Raw genomic sequence first — 25,736 nt, 5'->3', positions numbered from 1 at the left:
GCTCATGCATCTCTGTTTACTGCAGGACCCAGCAGGAGCCTGGCAGCACTTAACACCTGTATGTGGGCTTGTATAGCCAAGAATGAAAACCGCAGGAAGTGCAGCGGGTAGCTGAGAAGGAAAAAAAAGAGGAAAATATTTTTTGTGAGACCAGAGAAAGGCAGAACTAGTTAGGAATAGAACTCTGATAGAGTTGTGCTCTGGAGGGCTCCTTCCCCCCCCCCCCCCAAACCAGCTGTTGTAATTTATTTTAACCTTAAAACTACAGGGGAACAACTTATCTTTACAATTTCTTAATTTCATTGTTCAATTTGCAGCTATGCTACAATTCAACTGAATGTTCTGTGAGGAGCAGTGCGTTCATCCCTGTCCATTACAGCTGTTTTGTGTAATGGAAAATATAAGAATCTTACTATAGCAGTATGCTTTTCATGTTTTAAAGACTTAGATGTCATAAAAATCTGTCTGCAGCAGAGAGTGTGTTACAGAGATCAGCTGATAGAGTTAATCAGACTGTTATACATTTGTATAGGCTAAAATATGCTGAAAACAGTAATTAACTGCTAAATATGGCTATGTTCAAGGATTTAGTCTAAATTTGGACAGTCATTCAGGAAAACTTTGTTTTAGCAATTTGCTGTTGCACTGTAAAACTTCTAAGGAAAATATTAGTTAAAATGTACTAAGTTATTCTAAAATATTGGACAGTAAAAATAAGAAAAGTGTTCTGTCCATTAGATATCCACAGGTTACATATATTCTGTTCATGACTTAAATTTTGTTCTTAATGTTAAGCGTCAATTAATTTTCCTATGTCAGTTTTAATTGGCAACATTGTTATGAAAATGCCTATTTGGGAGGAAATATGTACAAATATTGGAATCTGCTTTTATAATGCCATTAAGTACAAGATCATGTTTTGTTTATCAGTGTCATTGCAATAAAGAAACTGATACCTACAATAGCTAATGCCACATACTTGACATGCTTTAAATGATGCTAAAACTTTTGTTATCTTGTCAAACATACTGAAGTATTTTAAATACAAACCATTGTGTAGTAAGAACTAAAATGGATTTTTACATAAATATCACTTGCATAGTAAATGGTTTAAAGCATTATTCCTGTTTGCCTGAACTAAAATAGGAAAAGTAGAAATTGAAGATCATAGTCTTGTGGCAACATTGCAGAAGACTTCATAGAATCACTTAAATCACTGCTGTAATTGATCTGACTTGGCTAATCATTCTTAAGTAATTAAGCAGTGGAAATGTAGTATAACTCTGAAAACTTCAGAACAGTTTGTTTTTCAGAGTAACTCTGCATACGTGCTAAAAAAACTTATGGCAATATTGTAGAATAAACAAAAAATGTGATATTGCCAAGTGGAGCCCAGTGGATTACAAGGGGAGGTGAGATGAGAGCAGCAGTGTTATTCAGTAGTATTGTTTTAAAACAATACTACAAAAACTCACGTTTTCCCATCTTTCTGAAAGGAGCAGAAGTTAGAAAAAAAATATACAAATTCATTATGTTTACCATTATTAAGGTTATGGTTGATTATCATTATTTTGCTTATGGTAACTTGAGCAGCTGCTTCTTTTAAATATAATCACAAGTCACAACTGTGCAGCTTGCCATCAGTGATGCAGCATTTAGAAAGTGCAGGAGTCCTTCCTGTTAGTTAATCTTGCACTCCTTCCCTGTATTTGGTTGTCAGCAGCAGTGCCACGCATCGTGTTCAGGCTGAGTTTCTGCATTATTTAGTCCTGTTTGCTTACAGCGCAGGCCCATTAAAAAAATGACAGTTGGCAAGAATGCTTTGTGTGTGCCCTCCTTTTGCACTCTCCACCGTCGCAGCCTGAATAGCTGAGGTATTTGTGAAGCAGATCCTCCACTGCTGCTGTTTACAATATGATATTTTAAGGTGAGCCATCACTCATTTCAGCTTTGAAAAATGTTATTCCTAATCTGGAGGCTAGGCTATCTCGAACATTTTGAAAGACTTCAGGGGTGTGAATTGGGCCTTCTGTGTCATTAGAAGTGACTACATAAATATAAATTGAGGAGAGACTTCTGTAGTATGTGCATTTTTAAAGCTAACTACGTGGTGTGAGGTATAAACCTTTGAAAACTCTGATGTCTGGAATTCAGATCAGATAAAAATATTTTTTCTTTTGGTTTACCACTGCCAGAGAGGCTATCTTCAAGAGTGAAAGATGGTGATTTTCTGGATTCTCCAAAAGCTGTCTGAGAAGCTACCATTAATTTTCATGTGGATGTCGTCTAGTGCAGAGGATGCAGTCTTAGAGCAGAGGATAAAAACTTTTCAAATCTGTGGAAGAGTCGTGTACTGAGCTTAGATTTCTGCTAGAACATCAGCATTATTTTTTTCTCTTGCCAAGATTATTTTGTGGTTTAATATTCCTACAGAGATTGAGACCTCCTTATGGGAGAAAACATTGTTGAAGTAGGAAAATGCAGATCTTTCACAGGAATGAATTGAGACAGCTTTTTGTGTTTTTGCTGTCTGTTTCCCTGAAGAGTAATACATTGAATGTATCCTACTTCCAATATGGCAGGATAATTGGTTTATTTATGTATGTTTACTGTATGAATAAATTGTTTTAAATATGCCACTGCATTTTGCTAGCATTTACGGAACTTATCTAACTGGCTGAAGGTAGAGGGTTTTTTTCCTCATATTGTTTTCTTTGAATGCCTAAAAGCTGCTTGCAGCTCCATTTGCTGAGCCACACCAGCCTCTCTTTCAGCCTCCAGGAAGAAGCATATTCTGCATCTTCTGGCCTGTTTAGAGCAGAACCACACCAATTCGGGCATTCTAGTTAGACAGCGAACTTCTACTCTTGCCCTGCTTGAAACTGTAGAGGGATTTTCATCTTTCTCTTCTTAATTTGAACCAAGAATTGGTTTCAGCTAGGTCACATATAATTAAACAAAGAAGAAAACCTTAAAAAAAAAACAACCCTCAGTCAAACCTATTTATGGAGTTTAGGTTTTTGGGAGAATATATTCTTGTGAAGGGAGTTCTGTACATGGTCAAGTCGGTCTTGCGTGTGCTGATGAGAGTTTTGTTAAGCCTGCTTTCAGGCTTCTTTTTACCATGGTTATTTCAATGCAGACAGTAATGGCAAGTTTTTAAGGCTCTCCCTGCCGCGTTTACAACAACTTCCCGCAAATAAGCGGGAAAAGAAGTCTGCCACTTCCCCCTGCCCCTCCCTCCCCCCGCTGCCGCCAAAGGAACCAGCTATTTACTTTTTTTTTTTGTCAGACATTGTAGAGTTTAAAGCTATTAACAGTTTTGAACGTCTGATTCAAGATACCACAAAGGTACTGATATCACTGTAACGAAGGCTGTAGTCTAAGCAGCTGGAAGTGTGTGCAAGAGCTTTGAAGAAAAAAAAACTCTGCCTTTTTTTTTATCTGTCTTGGTTAAAAAGTAACTGTTGGTATATTGAGAATTTAAGCTTATGAGCCTCCCACATGTCTGTGGAAGAATATCCTGTAATACAGTGGGTGGAGTGCGAGAATTGATTAGAATGTTTCCATAAAACTTTCTAGAAAATACACCCACTCTCTCACTGTAATGTTGTTAGGCTATTTGTAAACTGAATTATTTTTACTGGTGTGGGTAAAGCTAGAACTAGTTGATTTTTATACTGAGTAGGAGTATACTTTGAATTGCTAAAGTCTACTGAATATGAATTCTGCCATACTTCTGTGGCATTGTTCCTTGTGAAATCAATGGAAGCTGGAAAGTTATTTTTAAAAAATCTGCAGTGGTGGTAGATTTAAAAAAAAAAAGTACTAGTGTTTTGTTTTGTTTTGTTTCAAATAAGGATGAGTTCTACTTTTTTTGTCTTTGTGAAGAATGATACAAGCTGTTTGCATTTTAATACATTTAAGCAAATGGCTTGCTAGGCTGATAAGTACTTTTTCAATATCATTAATGTGATCCTGCTTTTTAGGAGTGGGTTGTAGTATTTCAGAATTTTTGTGGCAGTAAAATTCATCCTAAGTTGCACACAATGTAAGAGTAGGGGTTTTTTAATGAATTAAATTATTATCTTATGTTAATCACAACTTTTTTGAACTTTATATACCTCTTGCGAGCACAACTTTTAAGAATCAGATAAAAAGGGTTATATTAAAATGATCTTTATTATGTTTGAGTTTTATTCTGTTGTTGGTCAAACCTTTTCTTACTCCCAAAACTGGAGAAAAAAAACAAAAAACAAACAGCAGTTATTTCTTCCAGGATATATTAGATATTAGAGTCTTCAAATATAGAAGGATTTACAAAGTAAATTGATGCTTTACTAAACATAGTTCCACTAGATTTTGATTCATTCTTCTTTGCTCTGGTAAATGAAATTTGAGGACTTTAAAAGCATGCAGAATAACCTTATGCTAAAGATATTCATGTTTTCAACTAGTGAGCTCTTTTGAGATTTAAGGTCTCTTTTTACCTTATTTATTACGATTTAAATGTTCAGTTAGTGTTACATGACATAAATCTGTAACTCGATTGAAATTTCATGAACCTGACATTTAATCTTACTTTATGGCAGAAGAATAGCACTGGAAGTTTTATAATACAAGTGATTAATGTGGTCTTAAGCAGACAACCAGTGATTTTTAGACCACCCTGACATTAAACTTCCTTCACAAAAACAGAAAATAATTTAAAACTTTTCCCAGAAGTACTTATTATAGGAACATGTTCTCACTTTTTAGCTAAAGCTGTATGCAAAATTCTAGCCTCCTTCTGCATTAAAAAAATCAAGCTATAAATCTTTCTACTTATGATGATGAAAATAGGAAATGGACTACTGAGAGTTTTGAAGTTTGTTCTTGTCTGTATTCAGCCATTAACAATTATTTTTGCACTGTGATTTTGGATATTCGTAACAGATGAAATGAACAGAAACACGTATGCCCTTGGATATCTTTGGCCAAATAGCTTGATATTTTTGTTCTTGATAGATTTCCTCATGCAACTGAAAGCGTTATAGTTAAGTAGGTACTGGTACGAGTGGTTAGTTTAGCCAATAGGCTTATTGAACTAACCTATGGTGTAAAAGACTCTTGTCCTCTTCTCTGATTAAAAAAAAAAAAAGCCTATGGCCCACAAACAATCATCATACAGCAGTGAATACTATTTAATAGTAATATAGGTCAGATATTTTTTAAAGTAAAACATTGAATTATAGCCTTGTTCCAAGTAGGTGAAAAGTTTGTGCTGTTTTTTTTGTTGTTGTTTGGTTTTTTTGGCTGGGGGCGGGTTGGGGAGTGTTGGTTTGTTTATTTTCACAGAACTTGAACTGGAAGGAAAAATAGGGTTTTTCAGGGATCTGAAAACATCCAAATGAGGGGAATTTAATTTGATTTTTTTTTCAAATGAAGTTTTAATACTAGCTTTGAGTGAAATGATGATGAGATGAGAGCATCTGAGTTTGGTACTATTGCCATTGCAGTGACTCTGGGAAATCTGGCATCAATGAAGTGTAGAAATTTTTAGCGTGAAGAAGACATACTGACTATGGGCAGTGCTTGAAAACATTTTTGTTGTGCTTTGTATATGGAAGATCTAAGTATTATCCTGTTTTAAGTATGAAATCTTTAATCTTGTATATTAATTGAATAACTTTCTCTTAATTACTTTTTGGTAATCTGACCTAGTTCCTGATGTGAAATGACATTTAATGATAATTTAAAAGCAAACCAGAAAGGTGCTATATCCTTCTAGTACGAGGTGCTTTTTAAGGCTGTTTTGTTTTGTTTTGTTTTTCAAATAGCATGCTATATCCAAGCAGGATTTTGGGATGGGTTGGTACAGTGTTTGCTTCCTAGTGTAACTACAATATGCCTATTTTGCTTCTCTGGGAAAGATGAAGAGTTTACAAAGGTTTGGCAACTACAGTTTAAAAACAGCGTAATCCTTCCCCCACAAATCTATCTTCCGTTACTTGTTTAGTATCACATAACAGGTTTGGAAGTAAAAAGGAGGTTTTGGGATATGCAGATTGAGTTGGTATAATCCTGCTTTGTCCATCAAGGATTTGTGACTTGCACATGAACATTGCCTTTTGACCTTGTTGAATAAGGATATAGCAGCATTAGACCCCACTTGAAAGTGATCTAATAAAGATACAGTGAAAATTTGCCTTGGAGACCTGGGTAACAACTTGGAAATGCTTAGTAAGATGTTATACTTGTAAGTAGCTTTTGGTAACATTTCTCAACTGTTATACTGTCAGCAGTTACTCCAGGATTTCCCCAGACTATTGTCATGTCTTAAAACCTTTTTTTTTCAGGCTACTCTTAAGTAGCTAATGGACCAACTGCGGACCATTTATTAAGCTTGTGTTCCACTGATTGAGGTCCACCAATTCATGTAACTTTGGTTACTGGTTAAAGTTAAGGAAGAAGCTGAAAATACTGGATTAGTATTTAGAGGTATAGACAACCTAATAGAAACCACATTTTTTCTTGTTCGGAGTTTGCAACTGAGAGCCTTGAATTCGTAAGAGCAATCTACCAAAACTGATCTTACCCAAGATCCTGGGTCAACGACTATGATGAGCATCCAGTTGAAGTGAGGACAGAGACTATTTGAGATTAATGGAGGTACTTAGTTTCCTATCAAGGTTTCTTTTAGAATTTCCTGAATAGAGGTTCACTTGCAGGGTAAACGATCTCTTCTTCCTTTTTTAGTCAATGGGGTGAATTCTAGGCATTTATTCATGGATTTTTGCTCGGTAAAGATGGACTAAATGTAATGGTATACTTTGCTACCCTCTAAAAGCTATTACACAAGTGCAAGGTTATTTACAGAAGGTAATTAATAAAATAAGTTCTACCTTTTAATAATGAACTTGAGATAGAAAAGTATCATCCCTTTACCTAGGAAGACTTGGGACATGAGGACTGAATCACTAAGGGTAACATGTAGTCTGCAGGGTGTGGAAATAGAATTCATATCTTGTCTTTTTCACTAAATTATGTTATTGGGAATTTTAGCTAAAAGCCTACTTTTAATATTAAATATATTGAAAAATAGCTTCACTTTCACATTAAGTGTTTTGATATTCCTACTGTAAATGTTTTCTGAAACCAACTTTATAATTCACTTTGTCTCACAATAGGATTGTTCTTAGGCTGAAAAATTAGAGGCGTTACAGAAGCAGGAAGTCTGGCCTCTCCCCAGCGAGGCAAACACCCATCATTGCTCTGCTGCAATCCCGTTTGAGCGAACAAAAGGCTAGCAGGGACGGCTCTGCAAGAAAGCACTCCTCAGAGTGCTGTTAGTTATGGGGGATTGCGTTTTTAAAAGGTGGAGTAGCTCATAGGCTTTTCCTACCAGGAAGGTAGGAAAGCCCGTGACACCTGACTCTTGTTACATGCGTTTGTTACAGGTTACCTGTATGTGGTTTTGCAATGCAACCCACAAGGTAACTAAATATTACTGTGTTACATAACGTAATAGTCATTCTCTGTATTCATTCACCAGTTCCCAGTAGGAAATAATCTTTTCAGTCACTTTCCCTTAATAAATTCGATTGGGTTATCTTGTACTTAAACAGTCTGTCAACACTTTACTTAACTAATAATTAAAATTTCCTTAAAATAATAGTTTACTTGATGAAAATAATAGTTTGCTTGATGCTTATATTTAATTTTGGAAAGGTACAAACTCAGTAAATTGCCTTAAATAGATAATAGTTGCTAGGTTAAAAAGAAGTGGAATGTCAGAAAGCAGTAGGTATGCATAAAAATGCATTTAATTTGGGATATTTGTATATTGCTAATACCAGTGGAAATAGGCAATCTGTTAGATTGATTTTTTTTGGGGGGGGGGGGTCAGGGATTTTACAAATTAGTTTCATTGTTAGGAATGTGTAAACCTTTGTTGCAACTTAGAAGCTTGTGGGATAGCTTTTCAAACCCATATTTTTAGTAAATTTATTTAGCCTGTAAGTACTACACAACCCAAAGTCCACTATATAATCTCACATATTTTACATATTATTGTAGAAAATGGTGTTAGCATTTTAGAATATTTTTTCTCTTTAATTCATTGTTGCGTTAGTTTAAAAAAAAAAGTCTATTTTCAAAATAAAAATTATAGATACCATCCTATCAATCTAGCAGGAAAAGTGGCTTGTGGTGAGCATTATTTTATCAGACTTTGCTGTAGCAAAAGATTGCAGTGTGTACTATACTTAAAATATTATTTTTCAATTACTTCTGAAACATCTTTGGTTTGCATACATAATTTTTATGTCTGCATTTTTACTAGAATGTTTTAGTAACTGTTTCTTTTTCATTCCTCCTGATTTTTAACAATGAAAATAGACTTGTGTTGGGTTGGGTTTTTTTGTTTGTTAAACAGCCTGCAGGCTGTTTAAGGTAGGTATAAGGGAACCACCTTATCGGTACCAAAATCTTTAAGCCTTGTATTTATAGAAATTCATATAGGTGATAGTAACCTATTAGATCCTCTTTCTTTTTCTGTCCCTCCCTCCCTCCCTGAAACCTTGTTTCAATAGTTGCAATAGTGAGCATACTGGTGGTGGTGGTGGTCACTAGTTTGAGGTTCCCAAGGGAAACTATTTTTGGGAAGAGGAGAATTTGGGAGAAGGTACATAGACAATTGCTGGTGCTAACTGAAAAGTTATTTGCATTGTTGCCTCTTCTCTTAGAAATTAAGTTCCTGCTGTGCTGAAAAATAAAAAAAACCCTACGTATATTTACTTATTCAAAATTTGTTGCCTATACTGGAATGCATGATCATTTTTAGCCTAACAAAACCTTAGCTGAATCGATGTTTCAAAGAGGGAAAAATTCTTCCTAAAAAGTAGAATACCATTGCTTGTGCTTAAAGTGAGAAGTTCTGTGGAGAAGTTTGTGCTGTGGCTTAGTATGGATCTTAGTGGAGTGGTGACCTTCACCAAGGCCTCCACAGGACCTTAAGTGGCCCTATTTCTTAGGAGTGTGTAGAGTGAAAATTGTGGGTTTTCCTTGGTGCTATTTTCCCCACTGTTGTAATTGTATTTTTTGAATTGTTAAAGTAATAGTAAAGTAAGATTATGAATAAAATATCAAACCAAATAATATACAAATAAACAATATTTGGCTTGTTTATGGTATACTCATAAGCCTAAAACATGGCCAGTGAGATTTAATCATTTTGTATACAGACTTAAAAAATTAATATTGAGTGAAATACATAAAACTGAGTATTTTCACTTGGCCAATTTCACAACAGTTTTCTCCTTGAAGAGTTAGAGAGAGAAATGTGGAAGAAAATTAAAGTTAGAAATTGAATTGGATTTCAGTAAAACAAACAAAAAAAATTAAGATTCACAAGCAGAACAAAAGAAATGTCTTTCTCATGGCTTTATACCAAGTCAACAAGGCTGATGCACTGTGCTAGTACAAAAACGAAGTGTCTTGAATCAGAGCGTCAGACTCCCTCCTGAAGAGTGTGTCAACAGTTAAAGGGCACTTGTTTATTTATTTGAATTTCTGAAACCCTTCAGTTCAGATCCATGTGACTGTTTCCTGAATGTACTGTGATCTCTGAATGTGACAAGCAGATGCTTATGATGGTTAAGCAAACAGTGTTTATGAAAGACTTCTTTCTTATGAAATGGCAAATACATCCTGCAGGCAGTGGTGTTCATATTCTGTGATTAGTAAGTCTTCTAAGCAGAAATAATCACTGAAGACTATTGGTGACAGAGAATGGAAAACAAGGCACAGGCAAGTGATGGAAACAAGAGCACTAAATAAAAATGGAAAGAAGAAATAGTCCAGAAATGCTTTCCCGACTGCTTTATATAGATACTAGTGCAGATTCCATAATATTTTTCTAATTACAGGGCTGTACTCCATGCTATTAGCACTGCATGTGCTGCATGTGTGTGTGTCTTTATCATGTGATGTGGCTGCAGCTGTGCAGCCTCTCCCCCTCCTTCCTTCCCTTAGATCACGGCTGTGTGCAACGCTGAAATAGTATGGCTTAAAAATGAAAACTGTATTTGTAAGTCAGCATATTGTAATCAAAATGAGCCAGTAATATGGAGACATAATGTGTAGAACACTTAGTATCTTGAACATTGCTTTTCTTATGAATCACATGCTATGATGTGTGAAATAAGGCTCAAGAAGAAGAGTTAAAATGAAGATACAGGTGTTCAACAAATCACAAGACCGACTGAAAAGAGCAATTAAGTGTTTTTCAATTGATAAGAGAAGTATTAATATATGTAACAAAATAGTGTCCTGTTTATTAGGATGCATCAGTCCTTCAAATACAGCAATGTTCTAACAATTGTGTCAAGGTGAATTTAAAATTTAAAGATTTGTTAAGATGCTTACTGTAAAAGGACTCTTGTGTTAAACTGTGTGTTTGTGACCATAAAAATATTCTGTGAATTCATCAGCTTCCCCTTTTCTCAAAATTATGTGCACTAGTAAATATAATACTCAGATAATCCATTCCAATGAAGTAGTCATTGTGTTTACATATTCTCCAGTCTCCTGCATTCAAGGAGCAGATTTAGCTTCTGCTTGCTTCTTTTGACAAGTAAGTATGCAGGAATGGCAGTTTTTCTCTTTAGGAGTCTTGAATAAAATTTGATCTTATTAACAGTTTTTTAATTCTGTGCATTAGTCCTGCTTATATATTTTGAATTATAGTAAGTCTATTCTATATTTTTCAGGTTCAAGCCATTTTTTCCATTTCAAGTACTGTCACCTGATGACTATGAAGATCGAGACCTCTGTATCCAGGATTTTCCATTGACAGAAGGTCGACTAAAAGTCACGTTAATTGAATGTACAAGGTATGTTTTGTGGTCTTCTGCTCGTTCTTATGATTACATGTGTTTTCTTAAATTCATAATAATAATAATAGTTGCAAGCCTCTTCTGATTCAAGAAGATAACAGCTTTGCTGTTGTGACTGAGCTGTAATCAAGAAATACATTCTTTTAAGTAAAAATGCTATGATCAGTTGAACAAATGAAAGTTGCAGTAAGTTTCTGAGATTCTCTGTTTGCATGGTTTGCCATTCTTTTGGGTTTTGTGTGGTTACAATCTAATCTGTTCTTTCAGCACACCAAATTAAGAAAATCTGTCCATGACAACATGTATATTGATGCAGTTGTAACATGCTGTAAGCCAGGGGGAGTAATTATTTCACTCGGTTATGCCTAGAGTGATCTAAATAACTTTTATAAATCATTATATATAGTCTTTATCTTGAACAAAATAATAGAAAGATAATCTGCCTCTTTTGTGAGAGTTTATTGGAGAGCTAATTATCTTCTGTAAAGCAGAAAAAAAGGCGTATGGGGTTTTGGCGTGTTCTTTGTCAGGACTCTTTGAGTCCGTGATTTGTTGGGTTTATCCTAGTAGTGCTTACACACTTTGATCTATTCACATACCATCCTGATCTTTATGAACTAAGCTCTGGTTTGCAGTGAGTTTTTAACTAGCTCTTTTCATTGTTCATATTACTGTATGAGCTCACTCTGCAATTTTTTCTTTAGCCTTGTACGAGTGTACTAGAACAGTATTTGGTATACCAACATAGTTTCAGTGCTACATACCAATAAACCCAAGTTTATTTCCAGATGGTTTTCTTCTGCTTACGCCACTAAGTGGACCACAGCAGTGATTTTCTCTAATAAAACTGCTGCTTACTTGTATTCCTTGTATGTTTTCTGTGAATGGTCCAATAATAACAGATGAATCAGTACATTTCTTGACTACTGTTACCAGTGTTTCCTCTTCATTTGTACTGAATAAGGGGACTCGCGATCTCTCTATATAGGCAGTCCCCAATTTCACTCCAGCATCTTTATTATAATGGGGTCCAAAATAACCACCTTCAGTTGTGTGCAGTTGTTTTTGTTTTGGAAAGTCATTTTTAAATACTATTCCTCTCCTGAATCTGAAATATTGTGCAGCATCTCCCACACATCACTAATATTTTCTTTCTTTCCAGGATATTTTGAAAGTGAAAATGTTCCATTTGGCATCAGCAGCTGACCTCTCAGTATTTTCAGCTGTCACAGATGCTTGTCAGATGGCTCAGAGAGGATGCAATTGCTTGTTTGTCAGGCCTTTTAAATTTCATGTCTGACTTAATCTAGCCATTTTATGTGTCTTGGAATCTCTGGACATGCACTTGAAGATTGCGTATGAGCAGACACGCACTTTTAAGATTGGTTCCTTGGTCCTATAGTAATTCCTCAGATCCTGCAGGTGTCCCATCCTTTTTTGAGCTTAAGCAACTGCTGTCCATAGAATACCTCTATAGGTGAATATTTTTTCTTGCTTCATGCCTGAAGACGTTTGTGGGATCAAAACTGAAAGGCACACAGAGGATTTGGTAACAGTAGAAGAAATATACAGTATACACAAAAGTAACATTTCAGAATTTTTCCCCTTTTCATCCCCATCATATGTGAGCTGGTGTGAAAGTTATTTGGGGTCATTTTCTACTGTTCGTTTGCAGTGAAGCACTGTATATACTGAAATATAGAGCTTTTTCCACTCATGCCTTTCATAGAGACCTTTGCCCTGTTACTGTGCTCTCTCCGTCCAGAACTCTCTCAATTCCTCGGACTTCCCCTTGAGCCTTAAAAGTGAGCATGGTACCCTGGTGCTGGGAACCCTTTGCTTTTTCTCTCAAGATAATTCTTTATCTAAAGATGCTTCAAGGTCATGGGATCCTCAGAGCCTCATCTATCTTTGGGCGCATACCTCAGGGAGCCTGTGGTATAGTTTATATTTACATTTGAGGGAATTCATAGCAGCATGTTTATCACTTCCTCATGAGAACCAGTAAACTATATGGAGTACCTGAAAACTTTTTCTTCTTGGAGATCTTTCTAATTCCATAAATAAAAGATCACTTTGACTTTTTGTTTTTTTTCAGCTTTGCTCAAAATCCTGGGAGGTTTTTATATTCTGTCTCAATATGGTAGCAATTCTGTGATTTCTATGTACAATCCAGAGTAGAATTTTTGATGCTGACTTTGGATTCCATTTAATCTTGTAACAGTATTCTGTTATTTCTTCTGTGCTCCGGTTCCTAAATGAAGATAACATTGTCGTAGTGGAAGCATATAGAATTTGCTTTTTAAAGTATATTTTTACTACATATCTCCACATCTGGAAAGCTAGGCACTTTTTGATCATAAATAATGTTTCTTAGTTAAATATTTAAGAGCATCAAGATGAACAGAGAGAAAATTGATGTGTTTTTCTGTAACAACTTTTGTTTCTGTATCAACTCAAGGATTATGTAACTTTGACAAATAAGATACTTCGGAGGAAAGCCTGGAAGTGGTCCTTGTCCAAAGTATATACAAAGACTTTTTTAAAAAATGACAAAAAACACCTGATGGCTCTTTTTAAAAGGATAAGAGGTTTGTCTGAGTTCTTAGTCCAAAATATATATCTACCTTTAGCTACTATAAGATGTGCTGTGTACAACTTTAATGTTTGTATCCTAGAGTTGGTTGTTTTTTCTTTCATAGTGCTGATATGTACCTGAAGAGCTTTATAGCCTTTTGCAATAGGGTATCATGCATGAAGAACCGCTCTTGTTTGCTCTGAATATAATGAAAAATTTCATATATAGTAGGATATCAGCGTAGTGAAATAAAAACATAAACAGCTATAGAATTTTGACTGTGATCTTTCAGTAACACACTCTCGAACCAAGAAAAACTGTCATATGTTGTGAAGTTTAGGATGAGAGTGGACTGCTTGAGGTTATTGCTGCTTAAAAAGAAAACCAAAACCAAGCAAATTCTTCCTTTTATGGAAAAATATTAAACTGCCTGTTAAATGCTTAAACCAGCTGAAAATTTTGAATGGCAGTTTATAGAGTTCTTCCACTAGAGGATGCCAGTGTCTTTTCTTTTGTGTAAGGCTATGCTTGTAGACTCTTACATGCCTGTCCTTATGTGTGTGTGTGGGTGTGTGTGTGTACACGTGGAACATAGTAATAGAGTCTATAAATGGAGAAGGGTGAGTTTAAAGTATTTAGAATATATGGAATGGTATTAGAAATCTTACTCTAGTCTTTTCTATTTCAGATTACTTATATTTGGATCCTATGAAAGAGAAACAAATGTTCACTGCACAATGGAGCTGAGCAGTAATGTTTGGGAAGAAAAATCAAGGAGTTCTATTAAAACGGTAAAATCTTGGCATTTTGCAATATGTCTCATGTTCTTAATACACTGTCTAGAAAGAATGTATGTTTTGGACAATCAATGCATAGTTTAGCAAAAAAAAATGTCCCTTATTTTTTTATCTACTTTTTAATCCACAGTTTCACTGTCAAATTGACTTGTATGAATAACAGCATGTTCAATTATCACAACTGTACTTGAAAATATAGCCAGTCTGAATATATAAATTATCAACTGTCCATCTGCATTAAAATTAATAGTGTAAAATATACATTTAATAGTCCAGTTATTGGGGGAGAAAAAGGAATGTTTAGAATATAGTGAATAGGATTCATCTGTCTTTCACTGGGCAATGCATTCTATGCTGATATGGGTGTTGATGACGTGTGTGATCAGAGTAACTCATTTGATTATTTCCCTCTCTCCTTTGTATTGTGAGAAAATGCAGAGGGAATTTCCGTAGGCTTCTAAATTTTTTTTGGAGCATATGAAACTTACCCTGTTGCTGAAGAAAAATACTTTTATATGTGTCTGCAAATATAGAAAGTAGGAGTGTTAGTGGTATTGTAAGTTAATCTGTTACTAATTATCATACTTGACAACATGCAATTTAGCAGCATACAGCCTACAAATTGCATTTCTGCCTTCTTTTGTGTGGGAAGATGAGAGGTGTTTTTTTTTTTTTTTTTTTCCTCCTACAAGAGGTGCAGTATATGAAGGAGCCTTTAAATTTCACGTTAGTGATAGTATGGTAGTCATCGGACTGAACTGGGCTTATGCTAAACAAAAAGTAATAAGCCCATTGTAAAAAAAAAAAAACACCTAAAGTTTTATAAATATTTTAAAAAAATCATTTTATGCGAAGAAATCAGTGGAATAAAGTTGTTCTGCATTCTGCATTTTACCCTCTGCTGTCTGAGTGCCCCTAGCTTTAAGCCCTATACCTATGTTGTATTTACTGCACAATGGAACACAGACTGAAGTTTTGTTGGGAGATCAGGGTTATTTTCCCACTGGAGTGGCAACAATATGAAATTTCAGCATCTAGTCAGTTTATGCAATTAATAAATTCCATCTCGCATTGTTTTTAGAACTCCTTTTGTTAGATGCTGTGATACTTGTTTTCAGCTTACTGAATACTATCTTTTGCCTAAAAGGCTTTGTGACTGAGCCCAAAGACAACTGCCTATTGTTGTTGTCCTAGCTGTTGTGCTCTTAGTCAGTTGAAATACTTGAAGGGCTGGTATAGATTATCCTTCTTTTCTTAGCAATGGAGAATACTCGGTTGCAATTAGGTTTTTGAGGGAGGTGTGGGAGAGGCAGGGAGGGAAGTAAGCAAGGAGTCTCTATGGTGTGCAGTCTGAGAAACTTCTGAGAAGAGCTTGCCTAGAGCTCAGTTCCGCAGCCGAACTTCGTCACAGAAACCCGTGGCAGTGCAGTACTACATTTGTTAGTTGTCTCTGTCTCAGCCTCCTCTCTACCCATTCCAGGCACTGTTGCTGATGTCCATGTGGTTGTGAGTTAGCCATGCCAGCTTCCTGAATTGCTTTGCTGCATGATAGCTTCAGCACCAGGGGAAAGAAGGAAGAAGAAATGTGTGGGGAAAGAAGAGTGGGATGGTAGCACTTAAGTTAGTTTAAGTTGCTGAAGCATTGTACCATCAGAGGTAATAGAAAGCAGAAAGTGTTCTCAGTGGTCCTGAAAGGAATTACGGAGTCCACTTAATCCTAGAAGTTGCTGAAACTTGCTGTACTTCATTGAAGCAATAGGTCTGAAAAACAAACAAACAAACAAAAAAACACCCCCCCCCCAATTTTTCCTTTTTGTTTAGTGTCTCTTGCAGCGCTTCTGAATTTTGTTTAACTTTCTGATTTATTTTAATCTGTCTTTAACTATTAAAGGTTTTTTGCATGTTCACATAAGGGTAAGATAGGAGTAATTCAGGCTTAATAGTCTGACCAGTTTATAGTCCTAACCCATTCCTAATAATACATACTTCAAAATTTTCAGGAAACCAGCAATACTGTTATTGTTCAAAAAAAGATTTCAGAATCTAGACGCAATCCTCATACTTACTCATCTGAATGACCCCTCAGTTGGGATAAGTTTGTATGAAGTTATGCATGATTTTTGCAGGGGTGGCACCCTAGCAATGAAGGTGGCAGTACACTTATTTAACATTATACTCTGTGGACAAATTGATCTGTCTTTATTTTTAAATAATTTTGACTACCAATATTGGAATATGTTCTTTTTCTTCACTCTTGTTGTAAGAGCGTAATAGCACGCTGTAGACAGTGTGGTGCCAGTATGATTGTGACAGCAGATGGCAGCAGGGCTAAACTAATGACAGTTGGAAGGGAATTACTCCTATTTAAAACTACAAGAAAGTACTTGGGATGAGACACTCAAGAGTTTGTTTTCTCTTTGAACACCTAAAATGAAATGGCAAGTTTTCAGAATTTCTGAAGCTTTTGGAAATCTGGCCTGTAATATACAGAAGTTTACTTTAGTTATCTAATGTCCAGTCCTTCATTAAGAATTGTTCAAACACTGCCGGAGAGCAGGGACTCCTTAATCTGAGTTGCTGAATCTCTAGACCAGTGACCTGCTGTCAGTGTCAAGAACTTGTCATGCTCAACAACCTTGAATTTTGGGTGACTAAACAGGTGGCCTAACTTTTAAAAACATGCATTTGAAAATCCTGACATAGTAGAATAAGGAAACAGGAAAAACAGCAACTTGCAAAACTACTTTGCTTCTCAATTTGTATTCACAGATGTAGTGAAATCACAGAAGTTTCTCTTTCTTAGGAAATAAGGTTAAATAAGCAAGTTAATTCATAAAATATTAGGAGATCTTGCTGGCAAGAATCTTACCAAGCCCCTTAACAAAATAGGAAGTGTTGATAGCACACTTAATGTTGGAACTTACTTATTTTCCTGAGAAATTGTAACTGTATGGATAGTTAAATAGGCAGTTATAAAGAAAAACCATAGTGATTTTCCAGACAGAAATCTACTTATATCATTAATCTTTTCTGTGATTTATAGCTGTAATGAAATGTTAATCACAAGGCAGCTGATCACATTACTTTCTTACTATCTTTCTAATATTAAATCCTTCACTTAATGCTGATGTGTGCAATGATTGAGATTACGTTGTTAGTTTTAAACCATAACATATTTACTTTTCACTTCAATTTAGTCTATCACTTCTCCTTAGAATGAAAAACAAATTCAGAAACTATCTAATTGTAAAAGCATCATATTGGCATAAAAATACATCATCTGATTTGGACTATGTTCCACAGTGTTCCTGACGAAAATTCTGAGAACTTTCTGTACTTATTGGCATTTTCATTCTTTTTATTATGTCAGCAGCAGTGATAAGAGATTAGACAGGTTTAATACTTCATAATGAATGTTGGTGAGGCTTCGATCTGATTCCATTATTTATGGAATATTTGTAGATGCCACAATTGGATTTGAAAAACAGGTTGTGTATTTGAGCATATCCAGAGCATTATTGAAGTGTCTGTTATAATACAAAGGTGTTTCATGCCTGTAAGCTGTTTATCAAATCAATTTGAAACACCAGTAAGACTTCAGAGAGAGATGATTTGGCACATTCCTGTGTGAAATATGTAAACATTGTTAAATGATTTAATTAGTAGTACATGCTGCTGGAATTAACATTAATCACTGCATTGCTATGTAAAACTTAATTATGTGTGAATAGGATGTAGTAATTAGACTGCTAGACAGCACTGGATTGCTAGACAGGTGTTTTGCTACACTTTAGGTAATTAGATACATGTTTATGGATTATATGGATGTTAAATGTAAGCTGCATCATAACTTTTTATGATTATGTCCATTGAAATGACAATTAAGAATCCCAGCTTGATTTCCATGAAGTAAAAGAATTGTTGGGTTTTCCTTGGATTACATTTGTTTACAGAGTGGACTCTTGGCATTGTTAAACTCCATGAAAATCTTACTGTTACCTTTAACTGGGTGAGCATTTCACTTGTAGTGTTGTGAAAGAGTAATACAGGTTTTCAACAGAAATCCTTGAGCTGCTCTGTAAATAAATGGTAAATACCTCCTGCCTTTTTTACAAATGGCAGAAGAATGGATGCAAAATGACCTTGAAGTATTAGTATTAGAGACCTGAGGTAGCTTTGCAGCTGACAGTACACCTTACATTGATTACGTAATGCCTTGGCTGCTCTCTAGATGCACTGCTTTTCTGAGTATGGAGAGTGGTGGCATTTTTGTTTGTGATTCCAGCAGTGTAGAAAACAGTGGATCAAGAGCGTAGTTGCCCAGAGATAAGAATATTGTTTCATATCAACTGTTCTGCTTAACCTGGCAGTCATGTTCACTTTCTTTAGGTACCGATTCTTCTGATGGATAAATTTGTCTTCTATGACTCGTAGAAACTATTGCCAATAGATTGCCATCTTCTGCTTACTCTTATACCCAGGAAGCATGTATAAACTGCAGATAGTCCGTGCTTTTTATTGGTTGTATGAATGTAAAGTAATGGAAAAAGTAGCCTTGCTCAACTACAGATGCACAGATTCTTGAATGTTCCCTATGTACATCTACGTCTGTTTTCCTGTTGTTGTCTTGGACTTCTGAATGGGATCACAATTATTAAGTAATGCTACAGTTATGGAAAAAGATAGCTAGAAAATCTCCTGGATTCCAGTTTATTCCAGTACTTTCAAACTATTTGTGTTTGCTTTTCACTCTTGTACTTACTTCATAGATCATCAAATCATATGTGTCATCAGATATTTCTATATTGCTAGTAGTAGGAATTATGCAGAAGTATTGACTAATATGAAATGTGGAGGAATGGTTAAGCGAGAGAGGGCATGATCTGATTGGGATGAGCAATCCCGTTCTCAGGGTAAGGGAAGGAATGTAGGCCAAGGCAAGCGATCCTTGCAGCGGCCTTGAGCACTACAAAAGAAGGTATTCACAAAACTGGTAAACAAGTCTAGATGGAACTAGGTTCCATAAATGTCGACGGAGCGTGGACAGCAACCTTGCACCAATCATATATCCGCTTTATGCGCGTGGACAGAAACTGTAGCCAATCATGTAGCTATTACCAGCGCATGCCTATTGCTTGTCTATATATACTTTGTGTAAGCTCTAATAAAGGGAGAACGACCATACTCATATTGAGACTCATCGTTACTCCGGGTCCGTCCCCCCACTCCGACATCTGGTAGCAGAGGATGGTTTACTTCCGTGACTACCGATAAGAACTCCAACAATGAAATGCAGACAACTCTAAGCAGTACTTATTTCTAACTTTTATACAGTTTGTTTAGTACTGAAAAATAAAATGTATCCATTCCAAGTTTTCTTAGGTCTGTCTTCTATAAAGAAGTTCAGGACCACAAGAGAGAAAGTTGCTATTAATCTTGAAGTAATCAAGTTAGATAATATAGATTGATTAGGAGTTATGGTATACCTTTAAATTCTGGTTTTAACTAATACTGTATTTGAGATAAGACTCTAGGAATAACCATAGTTTTGTATTCAGAAAGGCAACATGTTTTTTGGAAACCTCTTCTGTAAATATGAATTTAAGAAATACAGAAATTGTATTTCATATTTTCCAAAGTAAATATTTTCATCTAAAACACCACATCCAGTAGCACATACAACTTTGTATTTGCAGCAGTCGTCTTAGAAGCCCACAGATATACAATGAAGTAATGTTACAGAAATAATTTCATAATTACGATAACTTCCTGTCACTTGCACTCCACTTGCAATTTTCCCTCTTCATTCTGAAAATTCAGTGGCGAATACTGGAATAATTGAAGGGGAAGACCAGTGACATCCATCTCTAAATATTGCATTCTGAATTTGTGTGTGTATGTATGTGTGCACATACGTATATATGTCATGATCTTCATCCTTTCTGGGAGGTTATGCTAACACATATGTTTTTTTACTGGTAAATTTATCAGTATCGTTGATACTGCTATGGGCAAACTAGTTGGTACACTTTAATAAAAACAAAAGGATATTTCTCAGACTTTCGTAAAAGTAAATTTCCTTTATCAGAGATTAAGGGAAACTTAAAGGTATTCTAATACAGTAACATACGAATGTAAAATGAGAAACGTAAATCAAATTCAGCACCTACTGAAATGAATTGCCTGAAGATACGGAACTATAATGTCAAAATTTGAAGCAACTGTAAAACAATAATTTGTAAATACAAGTAGTTAAATGCCTCACAGTTGGCATTTCAGTCTGCTTATTTAACAGTTTGCCATTTCAGAGCTTAATCCTATCAAAAGAAAGGAGGAGGATTAAAGCAAGAGAAGCTTTTTGAAAATGTCACTTTTTTGTGAAAATTCATGGTCTTGTAAAATTTGATAATATTTGTAAATACAATGGGGAATAGTTCTGAGATTTGAGTCTTACATAATATTTTGTAATCCGTCTTTCAAACAAACTTGAAGGCCATCAGGATTTTTTTCTATCTCATGCTAAACATTTAAACATTTTGACTGCAGGCTTCAGGAAGCTTTTTCTGTGATTTTAATGAGAGAGTTTTTGTGTAAAAATGCACTGTAGTTCTGCACCTTCCAGAAACTATTGAATACAAACAACTTTAAATAAATAAATACCCCTCCCCCCCCTTTTTTTTGTGCATTGATATTCTGATAGTTGTTAAGAACACGACCTCATTGCTCCTGTCACCATCAGGCCAATACTTCTTGCCTGCTTGTAAATCATTAGGAAGCTATGATATACACTGTTCCTGGGCATGCATACCCTTGCCTGGGGACGCATTACACAAAAGCAATGGTAGAAAGCAGGACCCCCCCCCCCCACCTTAGTGCATTTGCCAGCAGACTGCACTAAATGCATCCTGTGTATCTGAGTCTGTAATTTCCCTTATGTGCATCTTCCTTCTCCTTGTGTCCAGGCTGGAAGCTGTGATCCTTCCTGTGTTGCCCTTGAGATGGTAGAGTTCTGCAAAGGTTTTGACTGCTTGCAGTGCATATGACTAGCTGAGTTTCAAATCTAAAATGACAGATAAAAAGATTAATGAAGAGAATAACTTGAACTGGAAAAATCTGTAATGGGGAGGGCTATGTGGGGTGTGTGTGTGCGCGCGCATGCCCCTGTACCTTCCTGAACCCTCACTTTAAGATCTGTTAACAGAACTCATCCATATTACTCAGATTTTTGCAAAAAAGTTCTTCAGCCGAATACTTCTCTTTAGTGAAATAAATCTGTTTTTAAGCCATGTAATGGAGATTTAGATGGGAATTTGTAACCGAGTTGTAGCTGCGGCTGCTATCAGTGATCTACCCTCTCTATTTGGCAGGTTCTTCCCACTTCATATTTTGCAGGATATTGCACTCTAATCATAACACTGGCTCTTTGTGATTCTTCAAAAAAGAAAAAAGTCATGAAAGAGGTGCAGACCTTTTGGATGATGATGTTGGGTGAATTCACCTTTGAAGACCTCTTTGTATGACTTCTAGGACAAAAATTACATAATATTACATAAAATAAGTACATGAGTACACAATATATAATACAATTACAATACAATTATAATACAATTGTAATACGATAATATAATTACATAAGCAAACTTCCAGCTTGATCAGAGATTAGTTCTTCTGTTTTTTTCATGCTTTGTACTGAGCTGATAACAACTTTTATTTTAGTCCTGTGTTTTTTTCCTTAAAGATTACTTGCATGACCAATTTATATTACAAAATCTTTGAATTGTCTTTATTTTTAGTGACATATCTTCCAAGTCCTGACATTACCCAGTTTGAATAGCAATTGTTTTTTTTTCTTGTCATAGTTTAAATACAACTTCACATTTAAAATATAAAAACTTTAAGTAGACGGTACATGATGGAGTTTACAACCATTTCTAAGGAAGAGGGAAGACCAGCCACACTGTTTTAGTATCACTAGACACACTATGATTTTTTTTTTTGTGTATTCTTGTCATCTGTTCTATTGCATGCCCAAATATTGGATTCAGGAAAGAGTTTTAAGTAGATTTTGCAGCAGCTGTGTTTCTCATTTGCAAAGAAATTGATTTACAGTGATAGTTGATCTTGCTAAATAAATAGATGGCTGATGCATGAAAGCTAACTTTGTTTGTATAAACAGTATGGCCTATTGTAAGAGAGATAACAGTGTTTTATTGACCAGAGTAAATAAAATGGATTCTGGGTAATTCAGTATATTTCTGGAATGACTTTCTAAACTATTCTGTTGTGTCCTATTGCAAAGTTCTGCAGCAAAATGAGCTGGCAGCTCAGATTGATGGTTGTTGCACAGGGTGAGAGTAGAGGGAGGAGGACAGGGAGGGGGACAAGTTCAGGCCACTCCTCTCTTTTAAAATGTTGTTTCATTAATGAATTATCTGTGCAAGTTTGTTTTCTGAAGAGCACACTTTCCAAAAGTATATGTTTAGTTTTGGGATATGGTGGTGGAGTTTTGTATATGCAGGTGCCAAACTCTTTAAAACTAGAAATCTAACTTACATTTTCAGAAATCTGATTTTTTTTGAAAATCAAGACTTTTACTGTGCCATGTTCACTATGAAGCATTCTTTGTCACTTCTAGAAATTCTGACTTAATTCTTTTCCACTGAAACGCATGAAGAAAATAAACCTTATGTAACATAAATAATCCTAATACCACTTAAATTGACTTATTCTAAGTCTTTGCTGGGTTGTCAGCTGTTTAAAAAGAAAAAAATATATATTCAAGGCATAAACTAGGGAAGACTTAGAATTCAGAGGGACTTTCATATAAGACACATTTCTGTTTTTATATCAATTTAAATCAAAACTTAACTGTTTGTGTGAAGTGCATCGTAGTTGAGCTATTTTTCTTTTTTTGTTTTTGCTTCCCAGAATAGAATTGAATATCTACTTTAGAAAGCTTCTACTTTAGAGAAGTAGTCTGGCTAACCTGATTATCCATTAATAACAATTTGTCTAAATATTAGTCATAAGACAAGGCTAGGGTTAAAGTGTGTGTGTGTGTATTTACTCTTTCATATAAAGTGTGACATAAAGGTTAAGAAGTTCTTATCCAACCAATCAACTAGCAAATCTTATTCAAATCACAATATGCTTTGTGTTCTTAGTTTTGTTTTGTTTCAGCACACTGTAAAATACTTGCTTAAACACAATTATACACAAACACCTTTGGAAAAAATARGTTGTTGTCATCCTCACTGGTTTGTACTTTTTCCTCTTGGGTCTTCTAGTTTACTTTTAAAATATATTTTCTCAAAGCACCTTTAGAAATGTTAACCTCTTCCTAAAGTACTGGCAGGGAAGTCTTTTCAGGTTGTGAGTTTTTTTTTTTTTTTTTCCCCCCCTGTAAATGAGGTAACACTTGGATTGAAACTATCACTTATTTTTATGGATTTTAGATATGAAAACTTTTCAGTGGAAAAACAAATTAGGACCTAATAATGGATTTGTTCTACCTAAAATTGCCAATTCAATGTAATGGGATTCCACATTGGTTTGCAGCTACTCATTCTTATAATTACAAATGATTGAGGCTTGGGGTTTAATTTGATAATCTGTAGACTGAATATTGCTGTTAAGTAGCATATAGAAACTGGTCCTTATCTCGCATGCATGGATTCCCTTGATATTCCCTTGATATTCCCTTGATATTCCCTTGATATTCCCTTGATATTCCCTTGACTCCTTAGCTTTGAACTCATACTACATACATAAAGCAAAATGCAGCCCATTTACCTTAATATATGTTACAATTGTTAAAATAACTGGCAGTGTAAATTTGTCGTGCTGTACCTTTACAGATGGTGCTTTTGTGTTCCTCTGTCTTTGCTACTCATGTTGTAAATGCATCTATAGCTCTTAAATCACTTCTCTATCACAATAATGCTTGGATCCAAGGAGAGATTTCAAAGAACTCGTTGAAACATTAAATCATTAAAGCTATTATGTCTAAGGGAGTTTAACCAGCTGCTACGTGACAGAATGTAGCTGTCATTAATGTTCTCTTACCAAATCAGGACCTAGCCATATTGTGGGCCGTGTATGAAACTGTTGCTTTCTGCTGGTGAACAGTTATGTTTTCCAAAAAAATGATTAAGAAGAAAGCCCACCTTAAAAGGTTTAATTACTGAAGAAAAACATGTTTTATGGTCTGTGCCTGTGCAGAAAGAGAAAGTCTACGTGGGGTAGAAAGAAAGACTCTCAGAACTGGGACCAGTGGCTGTGAGTTAAAATGTTCATTAAGATATAATGGATCACTCGCACTTCATGCTCATATGCTCTCCTAAAACCAGTTAACTTTTAAATTTGTGTAATCTTTGACACATAAAAAAGTTAATATAGGGGTATTTGTTTTTTTCATGTGAGTTGCTCAGTGGTAACTTGTCTCTGTGAGCATGCTTTTACCGCACAGTAAGTTTTTTGGAAGTTCATCTTGCAAAAAAAAAAAAAGAAATAGTAGTTTCAGCAGATTGTCAAAGGGTAGGAGGGTAGGAAAGTGCTTGCAGTTATCGCAGAACAGCTGATGTTTAACTTCTTGCAAGGCAGTGTCCTCAGTAATCTGTTGTAGTTCTTGCTCCACGTACCCCTCCCCACTCATAAGACTCTATGAATATGAGTAACTTCACTTGGGTGGAATATAAGCATAAAGTATGCATGTCAAATTAGACTTTTTTTCATAAAAGCAAAATACAAATTGGTAATCTGTCCCATTAAGGTACTGGCATCATCTTTAGCAAAACACTGTGCACTAGGAAAAAAAAATTTTTTTTATTATTATTTTTTTTAATCTTATGAGTGGTCCATGTTGAGTATCTCAAACTAAATTAAAAATTCATTTACTGTATGGACATCCAAGTTAAGATAATCTTCTTGGCAGTGTAAGTGCTAAAGGGTTTAAACAACTGAGGAAACTTTTAATACCCCCCAAAATCTCTTGCTTTATCTGGATCTCAAGGAGGATGAATATATAAAGAACTAACAAGAAGTCATAAAAAGTCTGCAGGGAGCCAGTCATAATAACTCTAATAATACTGCAAAGACTTCAGTAGTGTGGGTACCTAGTTAAGATGACAGAAGACAAATAAGAGTGGCCTTCTAAGGCCATCTGTTCCTTGATCAGATGGCTGATGAAGGAGAAATTGAAGGAAGTATAACATGCAAGGCCAGAAGAGCTTGATGTGAATTGTCAGGAAAGAGGAAATTAAGCCTCCAACAGTAGAAGAGGTGTAGACTGTAAGTGTCCAAAGCTCATTCAAGAACACTAGCTTCAAGCAATAAAAGGAAGAGGGGGGAAAAAGGGGGGAAGAGGAAGAAAGAAAACAATGCAACATGCATTACTTCATTTTTTATAGAATTGTGGTAAATTATTAGTAATAACATATGCAGGAATTAGCTACAAGATAAACTTTATAAATTGTTCTTAAAAGT

The 25,736-nt window shown here is 35.3% G+C and overlaps 1 protein-coding gene across 1 annotated transcript in view; it reads left to right on the top strand.

Annotated features, from left to right (window-relative positions):
- The window catches only part of PDZD8 (PDZ domain containing 8), a 68,367-nt gene that overhangs the window by 9,782 nt on the left and 32,849 nt on the right, over positions 1-25,736 (top strand). Inside the window, exons 2-3 of the mRNA XM_026067064.1 lie at positions 10,752-10,874; positions 14,144-14,246. Of these exons, the coding sequence (XP_025922849.1) occupies positions 10,752-10,874; positions 14,144-14,246 (226 nt within the window). The remainder of the gene's footprint in view (positions 1-10,751; positions 10,875-14,143; positions 14,247-25,736) is intronic.

This window comes from Apteryx rowi, unplaced genomic scaffold (genome assembly GCF_003343035.1).
Source record: "Apteryx rowi isolate R43461 unplaced genomic scaffold, aptRow1 scaffold_253, whole genome shotgun sequence".
Lineage (NCBI taxonomy): Eukaryota > Metazoa > Chordata > Aves > Apterygiformes > Apterygidae > Apteryx > Apteryx rowi.
This window is presented reverse-complemented; position numbering and strand designations above follow the sequence as displayed.